General features: G+C 43.0%; 1 protein-coding gene across 5 annotated transcripts in view; it reads right to left on the bottom strand.

Moving 5' to 3' along the window:
• Specc1 (sperm antigen with calponin homology and coiled-coil domains 1) overlaps positions 1-17,154 on the bottom strand; it is a 267,140-nt gene that overhangs the window by 107,460 nt on the left and 142,526 nt on the right. For all 5 annotated transcript variants that reach the window (XM_041664024.1, XM_041664025.1, XM_041664027.1 and 2 more), the window contains one exon: positions 6,084-7,666. In XM_041664024.1, the coding sequence (XP_041519958.1) occupies positions 6,084-7,666 (1,583 nt within the window). The remainder of the gene's footprint in view (positions 1-6,083; positions 7,667-17,154) is intronic.

The raw sequence follows: 17,154 nt of genomic DNA on the forward strand, positions 1-17,154 counted from the left end.
CCAGGGGAGAAAAAGAAAAGTTCTGACACACGGCACACATGGATTTATCTTGACAACACCATGCTAAGTAAAAAAAAGGCAAAGGCAAAAGGCCACATCATGAATGGTTCTATAAATGCCTGGCAGAGTCAAAGCAGATTACAGACAGCCAGGGGTTAGGAGGGCATGACTTGGGGAGTTAGCTGCTGCTAGGTTCCAAGTTTCTTCATGGGAGACAAGAGCCATCAATCAGACTATGGTGGTGGCTGCACAACCACATGAACATACTAAAAAGCACTGATCTGTTCACTTTTTTAATCAAAGCTCAATAAACTTTTTTTATTTATTTACTTATTAAAGATTTCTGTCTCTTCCCCGCCACCGCCTCCCATTTCCCTCCCCCTCCCCCAATTAAGTTCTCCTCCCTCCTCAGCCCAAAGAGCAATCAGGGTTCCCTGCCCTGTGGGAAGTCCAAGGAACCCCCACATCCATAGATAAACTTTTTTTAATCCCTTCCTTTCCTCTCTTTTCCCTTTTTCATCCTCCCCCCACCTTTAAGACAGAATCAGTATGTAGCTGAGACTGGCCTCAAATACATAATCTTCCTGGCTCAACCAACTAAGCATTTGGGATTGCAAGTGTGTACCATCATGCCCAGCCAAAACCACTTTCTTCAAGACTGATTATTATTATTATTATTATTATTATTATTATTAATATTATTTATACAGTGTTCTGCCTGCATGTATCCTTGTGGGCCAGAAGAGGGCACCAGATCTCATTACAGTGCTTATGAGTCACCATGTAGTAGCTAGGAATTGAACTCAGAACCTCTGGAAGAGCAGTCAGTGCTCTTAACCACTGAGCCATCTCTCCAGTCCCAAAACTCCATTTTGGGGAAGGGGGAGGTTCAAGACAGGGTTTCTCTGTCTAACAGCCTTGGCTGTGCTGGAACTCACTCTGTAGACCAGGTTGGCCTTGAACTAACAGAGATCCACCTGCCTCAGCCTCCCCAGTGCTAGGGGGATTAAATACATGTGCTGCTACCACGAGGCCATGTTTTTTTTTTCTTTGCTGTAAATTTTCCCCACCTTATCAAAACAGTGTAAAGATCTCCTAGTATTAAGGCTTTGCTTTCTCTGAACCAAAGGCTGTTGGTTTTAACACCAGTATATAAGTCCTGAGATCTGATCTGAACAAGATCCTGTCTTGTCTTTCATCTCTTTCTTCCTTTTTGTGTGAGACAGGGCTTCTGTGTAGCCCTGGTTGTCCTAGAACTCACTCTTGTAGATCAGGCTAGCCTTGTATTCAGAGATCCCTCTGCCTCCCAAGAGCTGGAATTAAAGGCGTGTGCTGCCACCACCTGGCTGTCTTTCGTTTCAAGAAGCAGTGCAAGTTCTTGATTAAGGGTATGTGTAATATGTACAGTCTGGCCTAGCTTTGAACCCTGACTTCAGCAATGAACAAGTTAGGCTAATAATTGTTCTCTGCCTTGGTCTGCACAGTTGTAAAGCAACAGATAGGGACTGAAGAGATGGCTCAGGAATGAAGAGCACTGAAGCTCTTCTATATCACCTGAGTTTGGTTCCCAGCACCCACTTCAGGCAGCTCATAACAGTCTCAATCCAGCTCCAGAGGATCCGACACCTCTGGCCTCCATGGGCACCTGCACTTATGTGCACAGACACACACACCTAGATAAAATTAAAAACAGTAACAATACATAATAAAATAATGTGGTGTCTACCTACAGGAAAGGCTATATATAGTTAAATGACCTAGAGTTCTTTTGCTCAGTTGGGACAAAACCAGGAACAGACAAAATGCCCGTCAGACCTGACATCAGCGGCTCTGGACTCTTTAGTGTACTGTATGCTCTGAGTGTCAGTACCTCAACATCCAGCCATGGTTGGTCAATCCTCAGCAGCCAAAGCTACTCGTTCTTGGGGCCTCTCTGGAACCCTTCCAATGGCAGGGCCACTTGTCCCCTGCCGCTTCTCTACAGTCCTACTCTTCATTCTTGGCCTTTCTCGGTTTTCTGTTCTCTACAGTACTTCCCCTTCCACAGTTCTCAGCTTTCCTCTGCGCCCAGGAGTTCTGTAGACATCCTCTAGCTGCCAGGTGTGCCCAAGTCTAGCGGCCCTTGGTTGTGATCTGCTCTTGGTGCAACTACCTCAGCCTACTCTACCCAAGATAAAACCCCGAGTAGGAAATAAAATGACAAAAACGTACTGGAGACTGCTGTAGCACAAGAGGATAGTGTGAAAGATGGAGGTCTCCTGGACTACTCATGAGACAGAGCAGGGGGGACAACTGTTCATATGTTTAGAGAAGGGAAGGATCATATGCACGTACAGTCACTGGTCCACCAGTCTGTGCAGGGCTGCCTGTTTTAAGACCAGGGTATAAATGTTTAGATCTGCTTTAGGTAGATATGTTCCTCCCTAACCAAGCTGGGAACATCTGCAAAGTGGGCGGAGATATAAACAGTGGCTTCTAGGGCAGCTATGACAGCTGAGGCTGCTTCTGCAGCTGGAACAAAGCCTCTCAGGGTTGTCGGATGACAGTCTTCAGGTAACTGAAGAAGTGGCTTCTCAACGAACAGCTTCATCTCATATCTTGTTTTCCTTTGGGAATGGGTTCCTTCAGTATCATTACTAGAATCCCTGGTTGTTATGGATTAGTTGATATTCTGCAGTGGGGATACACTGAGCCATCAGTCCGTGCTACAGTTTGGATATGGTGTGTCTTCACTCAGACTCATGTTGAAATTTTATTTCCAGTGGTGTTGGTATTAGGAGGAGTTGTGGATAATCTTAACTGTCAACTTGCCTAGATTTGGAATCACCATGGAAACACATCTGGTGTGTGTCTAGGAAGACGTTTCCAGAAAGGTTTAACTGAAGAGGGAAGTCCTGCTCTCAATACAGATGGCGCCAGCTCCTGCGCTGGGGTCTAGGACTAAGTACAGGGAAACCAAGATGAGCGACAGCATTCAGCCCTCTCTGCTTACAGGCTCCAGGGTGAGGGGCGGCCGCATGCTCCTGCTGCCAAGCTTCCCCTCTTGTGATGGACAGTATCCACAAACTGGGAGCCCAAACAAATCCTTCCGTTCTTAAGTGTTTACTATGTATTTTCACAGTCATGAGAAAAGTAATGAATAGCGGGGGTAAGGCCTTTCAGGAGTGATCAGAAGGGGTACTACCCTCATGAGTATGCGTGTGCAGTCTCATGGGATCTCACTTGCTCAGGAGACTGTTATAAACGGAAGATGGCAGCTTTGCTCACTATCTCACCCGTGCTTTCTCGCACGAGCTAATTTCTTCTTCCAATTCTACTGTGAGTAGAAGCCACATGAAGCCCTCACCAGACACAGCTGCTTGACTTTAGACTTCCAGCATCTTGAACAGCTCAAACAATCCTTTCTTTTCTGAATTACTGAGTGTCAAGTATCTGGTAAAGCAACAAAAGTTTAAGAGGTCTTGGATTGGCTTTTTCAGTGTTGATGTAATGCAGATGTATTATAGCTCATATAGATCTGTACTCTCTGTACACAAGGCAGTGCAATGTCACAAACCAGGAGTCCTAATACCTATAGAAGGAACCCTGTGTAAGTAGTGTTACATCTTGAGTATGTTTTTCCCTTAGACTCTTAACTAAACACTGGCTAGACTCCTACAGTCAGTACATAATAATTCTAGCTGGCAGAAAATAGTACATAATAATTCTAGCTGGCAGAAAATCAGTAAATATATGAGCTATGTGAATTACAGTTTAATTATTTAAAAACAGCTTTAAGTTTGCATTTGTGTGTTGTGCTCTACAGAAAACATACACTTTCCATGTCCTCCAAATAGATTAAATTTATACAAGATTTTACTGCCTTTACTTTGGCTAAGCTATACAAAAGAGCAAAATTATAACTTTAAATCAAAACAGGGTAGGGTAAAGCTAAAGAATTTTACTCAACAAATCAGGAAGGAAAACAAATATAAAAATTATTTTAAATAAGCTGGGCAGTGGTGGTGCAGGCTTTTAATCACAGCACGTGGGAGACAGAAGCAGCTGGATCTCTGAGTTCAAGGCCAGCCTCGCCCACAGAGTGAGTTCTAGGACAGCCAGAGGTACACAGATTGGGGTGGGGGTGGGGGGACAGATTACAAGTGGAACTTTTACACTAATCTAACTGGCTCACTGTATTTGTGGACTGTGCCACATGTGCTCTGTTCTTTTACACAGAAAGATGAAATATTATAATACTGTCAATATAGATTTGTATGCATACCCTGGTATATATGAACTGAGAAAAATATCTAAAAGATATACAGCAAAATGCTGGCAGATTTCTCTCCAGGTGGCAGGACTAAAGGCAGCGCCTGTTTTCTATACTTTTCTGTAGTTTACTAAATCTTCTGTAATGAATTTAATCATTTGTTTAGAAAAAGAAGCTATTTAAGATGCCAAATTACTTAATATTTACATTTACTGTAATGATAATCAAATTGCCAGAGACAGAAGAGAAAGAGATTAAGGAAAGACTTCAAGACGGTCCACGGGGAGCTGGCAATAGCTCAGCAGTTTAGAGCACTTGAGAGGACACGGGTACTATTCCCAGCATCCACATGGCAGTTCACAACCCCAGTTCCAGGGTATCTGATGTCTTCTTCTGGCATCTGTGGGCACACATGTGATGCACGTATAGGCGAAACACTCATACAAATAAAATAAATATTAAAAATGTTAAAAAAGTTCCATCTGGAAGATTAAATATTTTACAGAATAGGTAATGACTGATCTTTAAACAACGAAAGAGAAATTCTTACTTTACAAGTGACTTAATGCAAAGCTTCATTAGGCAACATATAATTCAAACAAGCACCTGGCTCATAACCACTAATGCTCCCTTCCGTTCCTTCAATAGAATACCTATGGATTTACAACAAAGACACAACCTACACGACCTACCACCAAAACCGTAGGACAGCTGTACAGGACTGGGTTGCAACTGACTGACTCTAAAACAGACAGACAACAAGCAAAAATCTCCCCAGGAGCTCACAGCATAAACTGCTTTTGGAGCACCAGCAGCCAAGAAATAAGGTGGGAAGATGCTTTCCTCCCTCCCTCCCCAGCAACACCGCAAGTCATGGCCCCAGAGCTGGAAAGACAGAACAAGGAGACAGCACTGTGAGGCAGACGACCTTCACAGTCACCACCGAGAAATCTTGTATCATCACATAATAACATTCCAGCCAAATCAAAGAAGGATTTTAAAAATGAAAGCCAGGACCAATTATTTCATCTTGGGCCCTCGGCTAAAATAATTTCAGGAAATGATTAACAGATTTGAATGACATAATTTAGTACCAAGTTTTGGCAAGGACTCAAGGAAGCAAGTACTTTCATGAACTGGTGGGAACAAATTGGCATATTATTTCTGGCGGGCAATCTGGCTAAATGTGTTGAAATCTTTAAAATGTTTATACTCTTTGACTCACTAAGTCAACGTCTAGGAATTTTTCCTGAAGAAATAATCAGAGATATAAAAAATTACTTTTAATATTCCAAGACCAGAAAGGACATAAACAACAAATAATACACACATGGCAATAACAGTGGACTAGTGAATATAAAAATTACTTGATAAATCCTAGCTGGCATTTAAAACAACATTTAAAGAGTCAATGCTGAGAATATGCTCAGAAAGCATTAAATGCATCAAAAAGGCAATCAATGTATACAGGATGGTTCTAAATTTTATTTTATCCTATGTTCGTATGGTGCTAGGAATCAAATCTAAAGCCTCAAGGATGCTATGAAAGCATCTTCCAACTAGATGTATCCCACCGCTGATATTCTCCATAACTACATCATACCATATGATATAATTCATTATATTTCCATTAAACTTTGAACTATCTGTACAGAAATCTGAGTGTTTTTACTTTGGAGTCCCCAGTGCCAATCTGTCTACATTGTAATAGATCTTCAAATTAGAAAGCTGGCTTCACAAGGACAGCTGAACAACTGATTCTCTTCGCCCCATGATTTTAAGGTCTTGAAGAGAAATGTCAACAAATACTAGTTGAGAGCCCTCTCCTTACCTTCGCTAGGAGGCTGGAAACGTGTTTAATTTCACCATTCGCCTTTAGCAATTCTTGTCTGAGCTCCGTGCAAGACAGTTGCAATTGATCTTTCTCAGCTCGAGCCACTTTCAGCATTTCTTGAACCTCGAAGTTCTCTGCCGTCTGCCCCATGGTACTGCTGGCCTCCATGGCCTTTTGCTTATCAGTCTCCAAATGAGCCTTCAAGGACCCATTCTCTATTTTCAAGCCTTCCAAGGTAACCCTACATTCCTCCAAAGTTTTGGCCATCACACTATTATTACATCGTTCGTGCTCTAGGAACCCATTCAGTTTTTCATTTTCCTCCTTCAGGTGCTTGATCATGTCTATAGCTCCTTGGTTTTCTTCCTCAACCTTCCGTAGGCTGCAGGTCAGCTGCTGCTGAATGTTAAGCAGCTTCTCTCTTTCAAAGCGGCTCTTCTCCAGAATATCCGTGCACTTCTGCTCCAGTTCAAGGATTTTTCCTCCTTGAGCACTAGGCTCCTCATTCTTCACTCGTTCTTGTAAAAGGTTGATCAGTTTCTCGTTTTCCTGACTCAGCTGTTCTGCCCTCTCTCGGTGCTGGTGGAAAGAGGTCTCTAAAATGGTCTTCTCATCCACCAGCTTCTCGTTCTCGGCTGTCAGTTCCTGCACCATCTGCTGCTGGTCTGATAACTCCTGCAGAGTAGCCTGCAGCTCTTCAGCAGTGCTGTGCTGATTCTCCTCCATCTTCTGTATCTTCTCAGTCAGAGATGCCAAGGACAACTCGCTCGCATTGTTTGGGGAGCTCCCAATAGGGGAGCACTTGGAGCCCTTAAAAGAGTTGCTGGTGGCTGACAGGGGCCGAGATGGGGTGTCTGCAGTGATATGCTCAAAATCTGAGGCATCTGGTGACAGAGAGGCTTTAGTGACATCACTGCTTGAAGACCCCGATGTCCGCAATGTACTTCCATGTGTGCTTCTTCTATACTCGTCCACCTCACTGGACAACTCATTTCCAACTGGGCTTCCGAAGCTGGACTCTTGGGTTATGGATGTCGGGCAGCTGCTGTCACCAGTGTGACTTGCTGCCCCTTCTGAATTTGGTGACTGTTCAAGGTAAGTCAGTTTCTCCTTCAAGGCCCTGTTTTCTTCCTCTAGGTCAGCAAGTTCTTTCTGAAAGGTCTTGTTCTTCTCCTCCAGCGTTCTTATCAAAGGTTCTGCATCACCTACTGGGGTTGATGTTCCCTCTGCGCTTGAGTCTGATGCATTGGTATCCTCAGTGCTTAGGGCCCACCTTTCTTTACATTTTTTTAGTTCACTTCGAAGTCGGTTGATTTCACTGTCTTTGGTTTTGGCTTCTGCCAGAAGTTCCCGAACCTGGGACTCGAGTACAGACTTCTCTGTGCCTTCATGGTCTTGCTTAGGTTTTGCAGAGGTGGGCCTCAGGTGCTTGGTAGGAGTGGGGGTGCAGGAAGAAGTTGGACTAGAGCCCAACTTCTTTGAGCTGGAGGGACCACGTGGCACAGATCTCTCTCTTGAGATAGTTACTGAGAGTTCTCGTGGAGCTGGGATGCCTGTCCGTTTGGATGTTGGAACAGCCCCTAGAGACAAAAGATGAAGAAAAGAAAAGCAAGCATTTTAATAATGAAACTCAAATGTCTTCAAAACATGGCTGTCACCACCAATCCAATTCTTCTCCTCCGAGTAGTTACTCTGTTTTGAGAAGGGCTTCTGTACTCTTCCCACGGGCTTGGGTATTAAGGAAAGCAGACTCAGCCTGGGCAATCCAGAACAGTCCTGTTCCCACCACAGTTGGTGATTCAAAGCAGAGACACATAGTTCAATTAAGATCTATGAACACAACCAGGAATTCAAAGCTGCCACACTAGGTGGGGACTCAGAGCAGAGAACTGATTAACCATCAACAAAGAAGCTTCTTCTTGCAGCAGACGGTAATTAACAAAGAGATCCACACCTGGACAACGTGCAGAGCGTGAGGAACTCTGGAGCACTCAGCCCAAATGGGATGGTTTTACCAAAGCCCCCCCCTTAAGGATAAGGGATCTACGTGGAAGAGGAAAAATTTTACGAGCCAGAGGTGGTGGGTGACTCCCAGGAAACAGTAGTTCCAGCTCTAACAGGACTGACAGACATGTGAACTCACACTGACAGCATACATACCACACAGATTCAAATCAGACACAATCCCAGCACTGAGAGGAGAGGCAGGCACAAAGTCCCACTCCTAACCAAGAAACTATTTGCAATTGATATGTGTTGGGAAAGAGCAAATTAGTTTTCATCAATGCAATGTCACTGGGCATATCAATCACTCTCTGGGACAGGTCACATGACCACGAACTCCATGCTTTTTTTTCATGCACATTTTTTGTCTTATTGATTTTTTTGTTTGTTTGCTTATCTGTTATAATTTCCATTTTTGTTGTTGGGTTTTTTTTTTAGAGGGATCGGGGAGGAGCTAGGGAGAGGAAAGCATATGATCAAAATATACTGTATAAAAAAATTCTTATATAAAAATTTTAAAAAGATCTATAAATATTAGAAAAAAAAATTTTTTAAGGGATGCAGGGGCAGGCTGGTAAATATCACTAGCCATCAGGAAAAAGGTACACGATGTGGGAATGGCTGGCAACCACTCTGCCGTCTTGTGAGAAGGGTGGAACTTTGCGGTACAGAAAGAAGAAAACCAAATTCTTAATGGCATCATATCAACACTGGAGCTTGGCCTATTGCTGATCTTTCAGTTACAGCAGCTGAGTTACATGTTTCCTGTAAGTCACTCTGAATTCTTAATACAGATACACAGATAATGTTGGAAACTAAGTAAAATACAAGTTTACTTACATTTCCCAATGACATATTTTACCTGAGGGCAACTTTGAGGTAGAAAGAGGGGCTGGGGATATAGCTGAGTTGTAACACACGTGTCTGGTATATCTGAGGCCCTGTACTTTATCTTCAATGAGGAAGAGCAGGCGGGGAAAGGGAGGACTCTAACAAAGAATTAGAAAACAGAACTGGCATGGAAGGCAGAAGCAGGCTGAATCTGAGTCCAAGATTACACTGGTCCACAAAGTGAGTTCCAGGACAGCCACGGCAACACAGAGAAACCCTGTCTTGAAAACAGCAACGACAAGGAGGAGGAGGAGGAGGAGGAGGAGGAGGAGGAGGAGGAGGAGGAGGAGGAAAGGAAGGAAGGAAGGAAAAAGAATAGAAAACAACTGGTGTTCTCCTTTATAGCCACAGAGAAACAAAAACAAATGGGGTAAGGATGTGGAATAGCTACAAATTTTAAAGAGATTCATAAAACAAGGAAATGAGACAGAACTTAGAATATTGTTATGAGAAATGTAAGTTCAAGGACTTATTCCATTTTACTATATTAGAGAGAATGCCAATAATAACTAGGGGTAAAAACATTAAAGTTCACACAGGGGTCACAGGGAAATGAAGACTCTGGACTTAAACTTATTTAACAATTGCAAACCTCTGGAGTCTGGGCTGACTGTGATAGCCTGGTCTCTAATCAAGAAAGATCCCAGATATGATCCATCTCTCTCTCTCTGCAGTCTAGGAAGGGGGTGTAGAATGCACCCTTGTCTGGTCACAGTCTAGTGTTAAGAGACTCGGAGTACAGCCTGACCCAGGCTGCCAAAAGAGGGAGTAGTAGCTAGTCTCAACACAGTAATGGCAGTCATTGCTAAGTCCTATGTTACTTTACAGAAACCCTGGCTCTTTAACTTTTAAATAATAGTGGAGCTAGACAGATAAATGAGCACTTGTTGCTCTTGCAGAGAACCAGGTACAGTTTATCAGCACCCACAAGGTGGCTCACAACTATCTGTAACTCCAGTTCCAGGGGATCTGACACCCTCTTCTAGCTTCTGCAGGCAGAACACTAAGTCCTCATGTGATACACATTCATGAACATAAAATAAACAAATCTAATAATATTAAATTATGTTCTTCAGACACTGAGTACTCTGACAGACTACTAAAACTTGTATTTATCTAGTTAATTTGCTTACATCACACTAAATTACTCAATAAAGAAAAGGTTTAATTATTCTTATAAAATGAAGATTGCAACCACTCAGCAATAAAATGTTTTTGTAAGACCAATCTTCTGGAATGAAGTCATCTTGGAGAGGGCCATGCTAAAGACTGGAAGGTCACTAATGTTTCAGAGTAACTGTGTCCATTCAACAGGCAAACCTGCAGATGTAGGATTATCACAACAGTATCTGCCATTCCTCAAATATCACATTAACAAGGCTCCTCTTCCTTCCTTCCCCCATTCTCTTTCCACCTTTAGTCATTTGTTGCTTTTCCTTCCTTTTGCTGCCAAAGTTTAATCTGTTCTTATAATTATTACTTGTGCCTTGTATAAACCACTCAGAATTTAACAGCAAACCAACACTTATTTATGAAATATACCCAGTATGTTGTGAAACATAAAATGCAAATATTTGCTACATCTATTCTTTTTTTCTTTGTAAAATTACACCGCTTTTTTCTAAGGCTTTCTGTATCTCTGTATTCTCTCCATTCTGTCTAAGGACCTTCAAATCATATTTAAAATCTCCCTCCTCTTTTCTTTCTGCAACCGACCAACTGGCGAATCCTATCAACTGTTTTAGAAGTGTTCCTAAGCTGTTCCTTTCCTTTTGTTTTGGTCTGAACCTATAATATTTTATGTACACGTCTGAGAACTCTTTCTCTCAGGTTTTCCTAACTCCAGCCTCCCATACCTTTGGGACAAACTAAACAATCAGTTAAGTATCGCATCTGTATTTCTGTCCCAGAATCTGTGTTACTTTTTTGTTTTGTTTTCAGACAGGGTCTCACTATGTACCCCTGGCTGGCCTAGAGCTCTCTATGTAGACCAGGAAGGCCCCAAACTCACCAAGATCTACCTGCTTCTGCCTCCCCAATGTTAGGATTAAAGGCATGACCATGCCCGGCCAGAATTCATTTCTTTTTTTTTTTTTTTTTTTTTTTTTTTTGTTTTTCGAGACAGGGTTTCTCTGTGGTTTTTGGAGCCTGTCCTGGAACTAGCTCTTGTAATTCATTTCTTATCCAAGTCTATGTCAACAGCAGACTTTTGTCCCTAATCATTGTATTCGACCTCATTTACTTCTCCTTGACTCTCAACACATCCAGAAAACTCTAGTTGAAATCTCCGGCATTATACATGGGCAAAGACTTTTCAGTGTGGCTGCTTTAGAGTACCCACCCTCCTGACAGTAGCCCTTCCGCAATGGTCAGTAAGTCAGTCCAACAAACTCAACAGCTCCCTAGGGTGAACTCTGATGAAACTGAACTTTATCTTTAGGACTTTATCGGAGGGGACACACATTGCTTATATCCTCCTCCCCACATGGGAGTAATTTCTTACAGCATATAGGAAATTCACTTCTTAATGCTATTATGTCTTGTGGTATTCAGAAAGAGGAACAGTAAATAAAATGGTAGAAGGATGTAATAATGGAAATTGTTTTACTAAAGATGAATTTAAATATATGAAAACTAAGATGGGAGGATGTTTCCAGAATGGAAAACTAGAAAGTTTACACAAATTTTGAAGGTCTGAGTAAGTGATTTAAGGTACATAAAGGATGAAACTTAGAGATGATGTATATGGGTTTTAAATTTTCAAAGATCAACAATCAGAAGGACTGGCTAAAATGTGTATGTCTAGTCTAAGTTTACTTAGAAATGTTTGGTTACTGAAATAATATACAGTAATTCAAAGTACCAGACTGGTGTAACTGATCTTCTAGCTGTTCAATAACCAGACTTGGAGGCTATACTAATGTGGTCCAAGGGACTAACAAGGAAAATAGTTTCTCCTTGCATTCCAAGGTCACTGAAGTCCCAGGGGACTGTGAGCTATCCCCTGAATTGTTCTGTAACTTCAGAGGGAAGTTCTCTTGTTCAGGGAAGTCTCTACTATATCCAGCATCAAGTCTACAAAGAGGAGGATCAACACGGAGGAAAAGTTTCCTCACTGTTTTCAAGGAAAGCCACAGTCAGTCGAGCCAAAACTTATCCTCAGAGATACAGAACTGGTAAAAGAAAGGTTAGAGGAGCCAGAGGTTCCTCTCAAGCCCAAGTGACCCCTGAGGACTAGATCCTCAACTAGCCTTGACAGTCCAAAAAGAAAAATAAATTTTGATCATATTCATGGTCTTAAACACTCAGCAGAAAAGAAAAACCAAAGTCTATGAATATTGGTAACAGTCCCCAAATACCAGACATAGGTCTACATGAGATGTTATTTAGACAACTATATTTAACTATTTGCTTTTTGATTAAAAAAATATGTTATTCAGATACAAGACTTCAGAGCTTGGATCACTGAAGCACCTGTGTATAGCCAAGGGAGAGCCTGGTCCACTATTGTTCATAGTTCATAACCTGGTCCTAGTTCTAGCCTGAGTCTACCTCTGCTTCCCATCTGACACTGCCATGTAATAGCTGAAAGTTCCTGCATTGAGCCTAGCACCCCGACCACCATGCCTTCCTGACATGAGCCTGTGGGTTATGGTAAACCCTTCCCCTCAGTTCTTTTAGATATCTGGTCAAGGTGACTAGAGAAAACTGGTACCGCTGCTGTGATAAACCTGACTACTTTGAAGGCTTTTGCAACTGGTTTGTGGAAGAAACGCGGAAGATTTTGCAGGCTAATGAGAAGTTCTAGAATCCAGTCAGCGATTAGTGGGTGCTTTTAATGAATGTTTCGATGACCAATATCCAAAGAAATACAGACTGTAAACTATTTCAGAGGGGAGCATGGACTCTGTCAGGACCTGGTGTCACGGCCCACCTCGTCCCGCAAGGAATGATGCGACCACAGGAGCTCTTCTCACTGCAGTTTTATTCCAGGACTTTATTTACAGCAATTTATCTCCTTCTCTTCTCTCTTTCTTCCTCTCTCTTTCTCCTTGACCTCTCTCCTTTCCTCCCTCTCTCCCTTGGCAAACCTCTCCCAGCACTTAAGTAGGCATGGGCTGCCAATCCCAGATTGCCAGGTGGGCACTGCCCATAGGCCCGCGCATATGCAGGCAGCTGATAATCATTGCGTGATCATAGCATAGGTCAGGCCTTAGCCATCTCAGGGGTTGATTATACATCTCCATCCGGTGTGACACCACGCAGCTCGTAGAAACCATTAGTGTTCCATTCTGGCAAAGAATCTGGCTGCATTCTGCCTGAGTCCTGAAAATCGGAGTAAAACTGAATTCAAAATATATAAACTAATTTGGTTTTGGTGGGGCGGGGGGGAGATATTTCAAGAGAGCACAGCACTCAGACTGCTGCATAGCTACGGCTCACTGCATTTACCCAGATTTATAGCGAGTAAAAAGTGAAGAGGAAAGGAGGTAACTTTCAGGACAGGGAGGAAACAGACAAAGGGGGCACAGTTGTTTAAGACCAAGATCAGTGATATGAAGAAGAAGCTTCTGGCTTTGTGCTGGGACAAAATGGGAGGAGCCGAACCTCTAGGAGGTCCTCTAGGAGGTATTATGCCCTAGGAGCTCTAGGGCATAATACAGACTTCATTTGAGAGTACCTGCCAAGAGCCTTCAAGGTACCTTGGTGAGAAATGGCTTCCTAGGGAAGTGTTTGGGCAGGTTTAGCTATGAAGGCAAAGGCTTTTGAGGAACCAGGAAGCCAGGCTACATCTTAAGTTCTAAGTAGCTTATCATCATCCAAGTGGTGCTGGCCTTGCAGACATGCAAAATACAAGAAAGCAGGAATCGTTGATCCCGAATTTCCTGAGAAACCGAAACACTGCTTTCCAAAGTGGTTGCACAAGTTTGCATTCCCACCAGCAATGGATGAGGGAACCCCTTCCTCCACAACCTCTCCAGCAGAGGCTATCATTGGTGTTTTTGATTTTAGCCAATCTGACAGGTGTAAGATGATATCTCAAAGATGTTTTGATTTGTATTTCCCTGATTGCTAAGGAGGTTGAGCATGACCTTAAGTGTCTTTTGGCCATTTGAACTTCTTCTGTTGAGAATTCTCTGTTCAGATCAGTGCCCCATTTTTTAATTGGGTTAATTAGCATTTTAAAGTCTAGTTTCTTGAGTTCTTTATATATTTTGGAGATCAGAGCTTTGTCTGTTGTGGGGTTGGTGAAGATCTTCTCCCAGTCAGTGGGTTGCCTTTTTGTCCTAGTGACAGTGTCCTTTGCTTTACAGACCCAGCAATACCACTCTTGGGAATATACCCAAGAGATGCCCGATCATCTGACAAGGGCATTTGTTCAACTATGTTCATAGCAGCATTATTTGTAATAGCCAGAACCTGGAAACAACCTAGATGTCCATCAATGGAAGAATGGATGAAGAAAGTGTGGAATATCTACACATTAGAGTACTACTCAGCGGTAAAAAACAATGACTTCTCAAATTTTGCATGCAAATGGATGGAAATAGAAAATACTATCCTGAGAGAGGTAACCCAGACCCAAAAAGATGAACATGGGATGTACTCACTCATAATTGGTTTCTAGACTTAAATAAAGGTCAGTGAGTCTATAATTGGATATCCTAAAGAAGCTAAATAAGAAGGTGAACCCAAAGAAAAACATATAGCTATCCTCTTGGGTAGGGGAAGTGGACAAGATTGCCAGGCAAAAATCGGGATCTTAAGGGTGGGGGGGAGGGGGGTAAGGGGAGATGGGGAGAGAAAAGTGAGAAGGGTAGGATGGGGAGAACTTGGGGCAACGGGATGATTGGGATAAAGGAAGGTTGGATAGGGGAGCAGGGAAGCACATATCTTAATTAAGGGAGCCATCTTAGGGTTGGGAAGAGACTTGGACCTAGAGGGGCTTCCAGGTGCCCAAGGCAAGGTCCCCAGTTAGTTCCTGGGGCAGCTGAAGATAGGGAACCTGAAATGATCCTATCCTATAGCCATACTGATGAATATTTTGCATATTACCATAGAACCTTCATCTGGCAATGGATGGAGATAGAGACAGAGACCCACACTGGAGTACTGGACTGAGCTCCCAAAGTCCCAATGAGGAACAGAAGGAGGGAGAAGACGAGCAAGGAAGTCAGGACCAAGAGGGGTGCACCCACCCACAGAGACAGTGGGGCTGATCTATTGGGAGCTCACCAAGGCCAGCTGGACTGTGACTGAAAAAGCAGGGAATAAAACCGGACTCACTGAATATGGCAGACAATGAGGGCTGCTGAGAAGCCAAGGACAATGGCACTGGGTTTTGATCCTACTTCATGTTCTGGCTGTGTGGGAGCCCAGCCAGTTTGGATGTTCACCTTCCTAGACCAGGATGGGGGGAGGGGGGGGAAGACTTTGGACTTTCCACAGGGCAAGGAACCCTGACTGCTCTTTAGACTTGAGAGGGAGGGGGAGAGGAGTGGGGGGAGAGGGAGAGGAGTGGGGGGACGGGGAGAGGAGTGGGGGGGGGGAGTGGGAGGCTGGGAGGAGGCGGAAATTGTTTTTTTCTCAATAAAACAAAAAGAAAGTTAAAAAAAAAAAAAAGAAAGCAGGAATCGTGAAGGCTTGTAGTGAGATTCCAGAAAGCAGGGTCGAATTCCCTCCTGAACAGGCCATGAGTGAAGCTGGGAAAGTGAAGCCTACGTCCAAAAGTTGCGGAAATTCCAGGATGTTGTAAACATCAGGAATGTGGGCTAGGAGAGCGGCCACATATCCCCCCACATCCCCTACAACAGATTTGAAGAGGTGGGGGCTACCCAAGTCCACTGGAGCCTCAAGGATGCCATCACAAACCCCAGATACAAGACACAATGCTACAGGTTTGTGGATCTCTGGATCATGTCTTTCCTTGCTGTACCCTGCCCCCAATTCCTTCGTTTTAGAATAGAAATGTTTACTCAGTGCCTTTGTGTGCTGGGCGTAACTTTTTTTTATTTTTAACAGAGGCTCAAAGTTATGAGTTTGCCATTTTGAACCTTTGAACAGTGTCAAAAATGTAAGATTATGGGGATTTCAGAGAATAAATCGAAAGCGTTATTGCATTATAAGCCAGCTTGAGCCTATGGGGGCCAGAGGTGGAGTGCTATGATTTAAAGGTAAAATGCCTCCCACAGTATCCTGTGTTTGAACACTATGTCCCCGCTGATGGAACCTTTAACAGGTGTGGCTCAGCTAGAAGAAATAAGTCACCGGGGACAATCTATGGGTTATATAGTTAGCCCTGGTTTGACCTGGCCCTTCTTTCTCTCTCCCTCTTTCTCCTTTCCCATTTGCTGTGATAGTTTCGCCAGGTCAAAGTTCAAATGCCAAGGTTAAAACACACACACACACACACACAACTAGTACCGATACCCTGACGCAAGTGTGGAAGACATGTCTAGACTAGTTCAGGGGTCAGAGTGTTACAGAGGGAGTTTTTGTTTTTTTTTTTTTAATGGAAGATCTAACTGTATGAAGAGTATGAAAAAAAAAATAAGATAAAACAAAAATAGTGAAAAACCAAAAAACTTTACTCAACACAGGAACAAATAAAATAGGCAACAAAACTATAACCCATGACTTCACCCTGCAAGAAAGAAGAGTACAGAGTCACAATACTATCAATGCTACATAAACTCCCTAGGCACAGATCATTTGAATATTATGCTTAAAGATGAAAAAAAATTAAAGAACAGACAAGTTGAGAAGCCAATGACAAGGTAAAGAGAGTTGGCAGGCAGAGAAAATAGTATTAATAGCTACCTGGCCTTACAAATACAGAATCAAAGATACTACATACAGGTGAGACAACTAGAAATAAAGGTGTAAAGCATTAATATGAGTGACAACCAGCTGGGTGGTGTCGGCACACACCTTTAATCCCAGTGCTTAGGAGGAAGAGGCAGGTGGATCTCTTTGAGTTCAAGGCAGCCTGGTCTACAGAGCAAGTTCCAAGACAGCCAAGGCTACAAAGCCAGGGCTACACAGAGAGACTCTGTTGGGGAGTGGGAATGAGGGGTGGGGGAAGGTGGTGGTGACAACCAAAAAGAAAAAAAAAAAGACTAAAAACAGTGACATTATGACACTCTGAGAAGGCACAAAGTTAAGAGTTAAA

This window comes from Microtus oregoni, unplaced genomic scaffold, assembly GCF_018167655.1.
Source record: "Microtus oregoni isolate MIOR12 unplaced genomic scaffold, Mior012 000015F_ref0000493, whole genome shotgun sequence".
In the NCBI taxonomy this organism is placed as follows: domain Eukaryota; kingdom Metazoa; phylum Chordata; class Mammalia; order Rodentia; family Cricetidae; genus Microtus; species Microtus oregoni.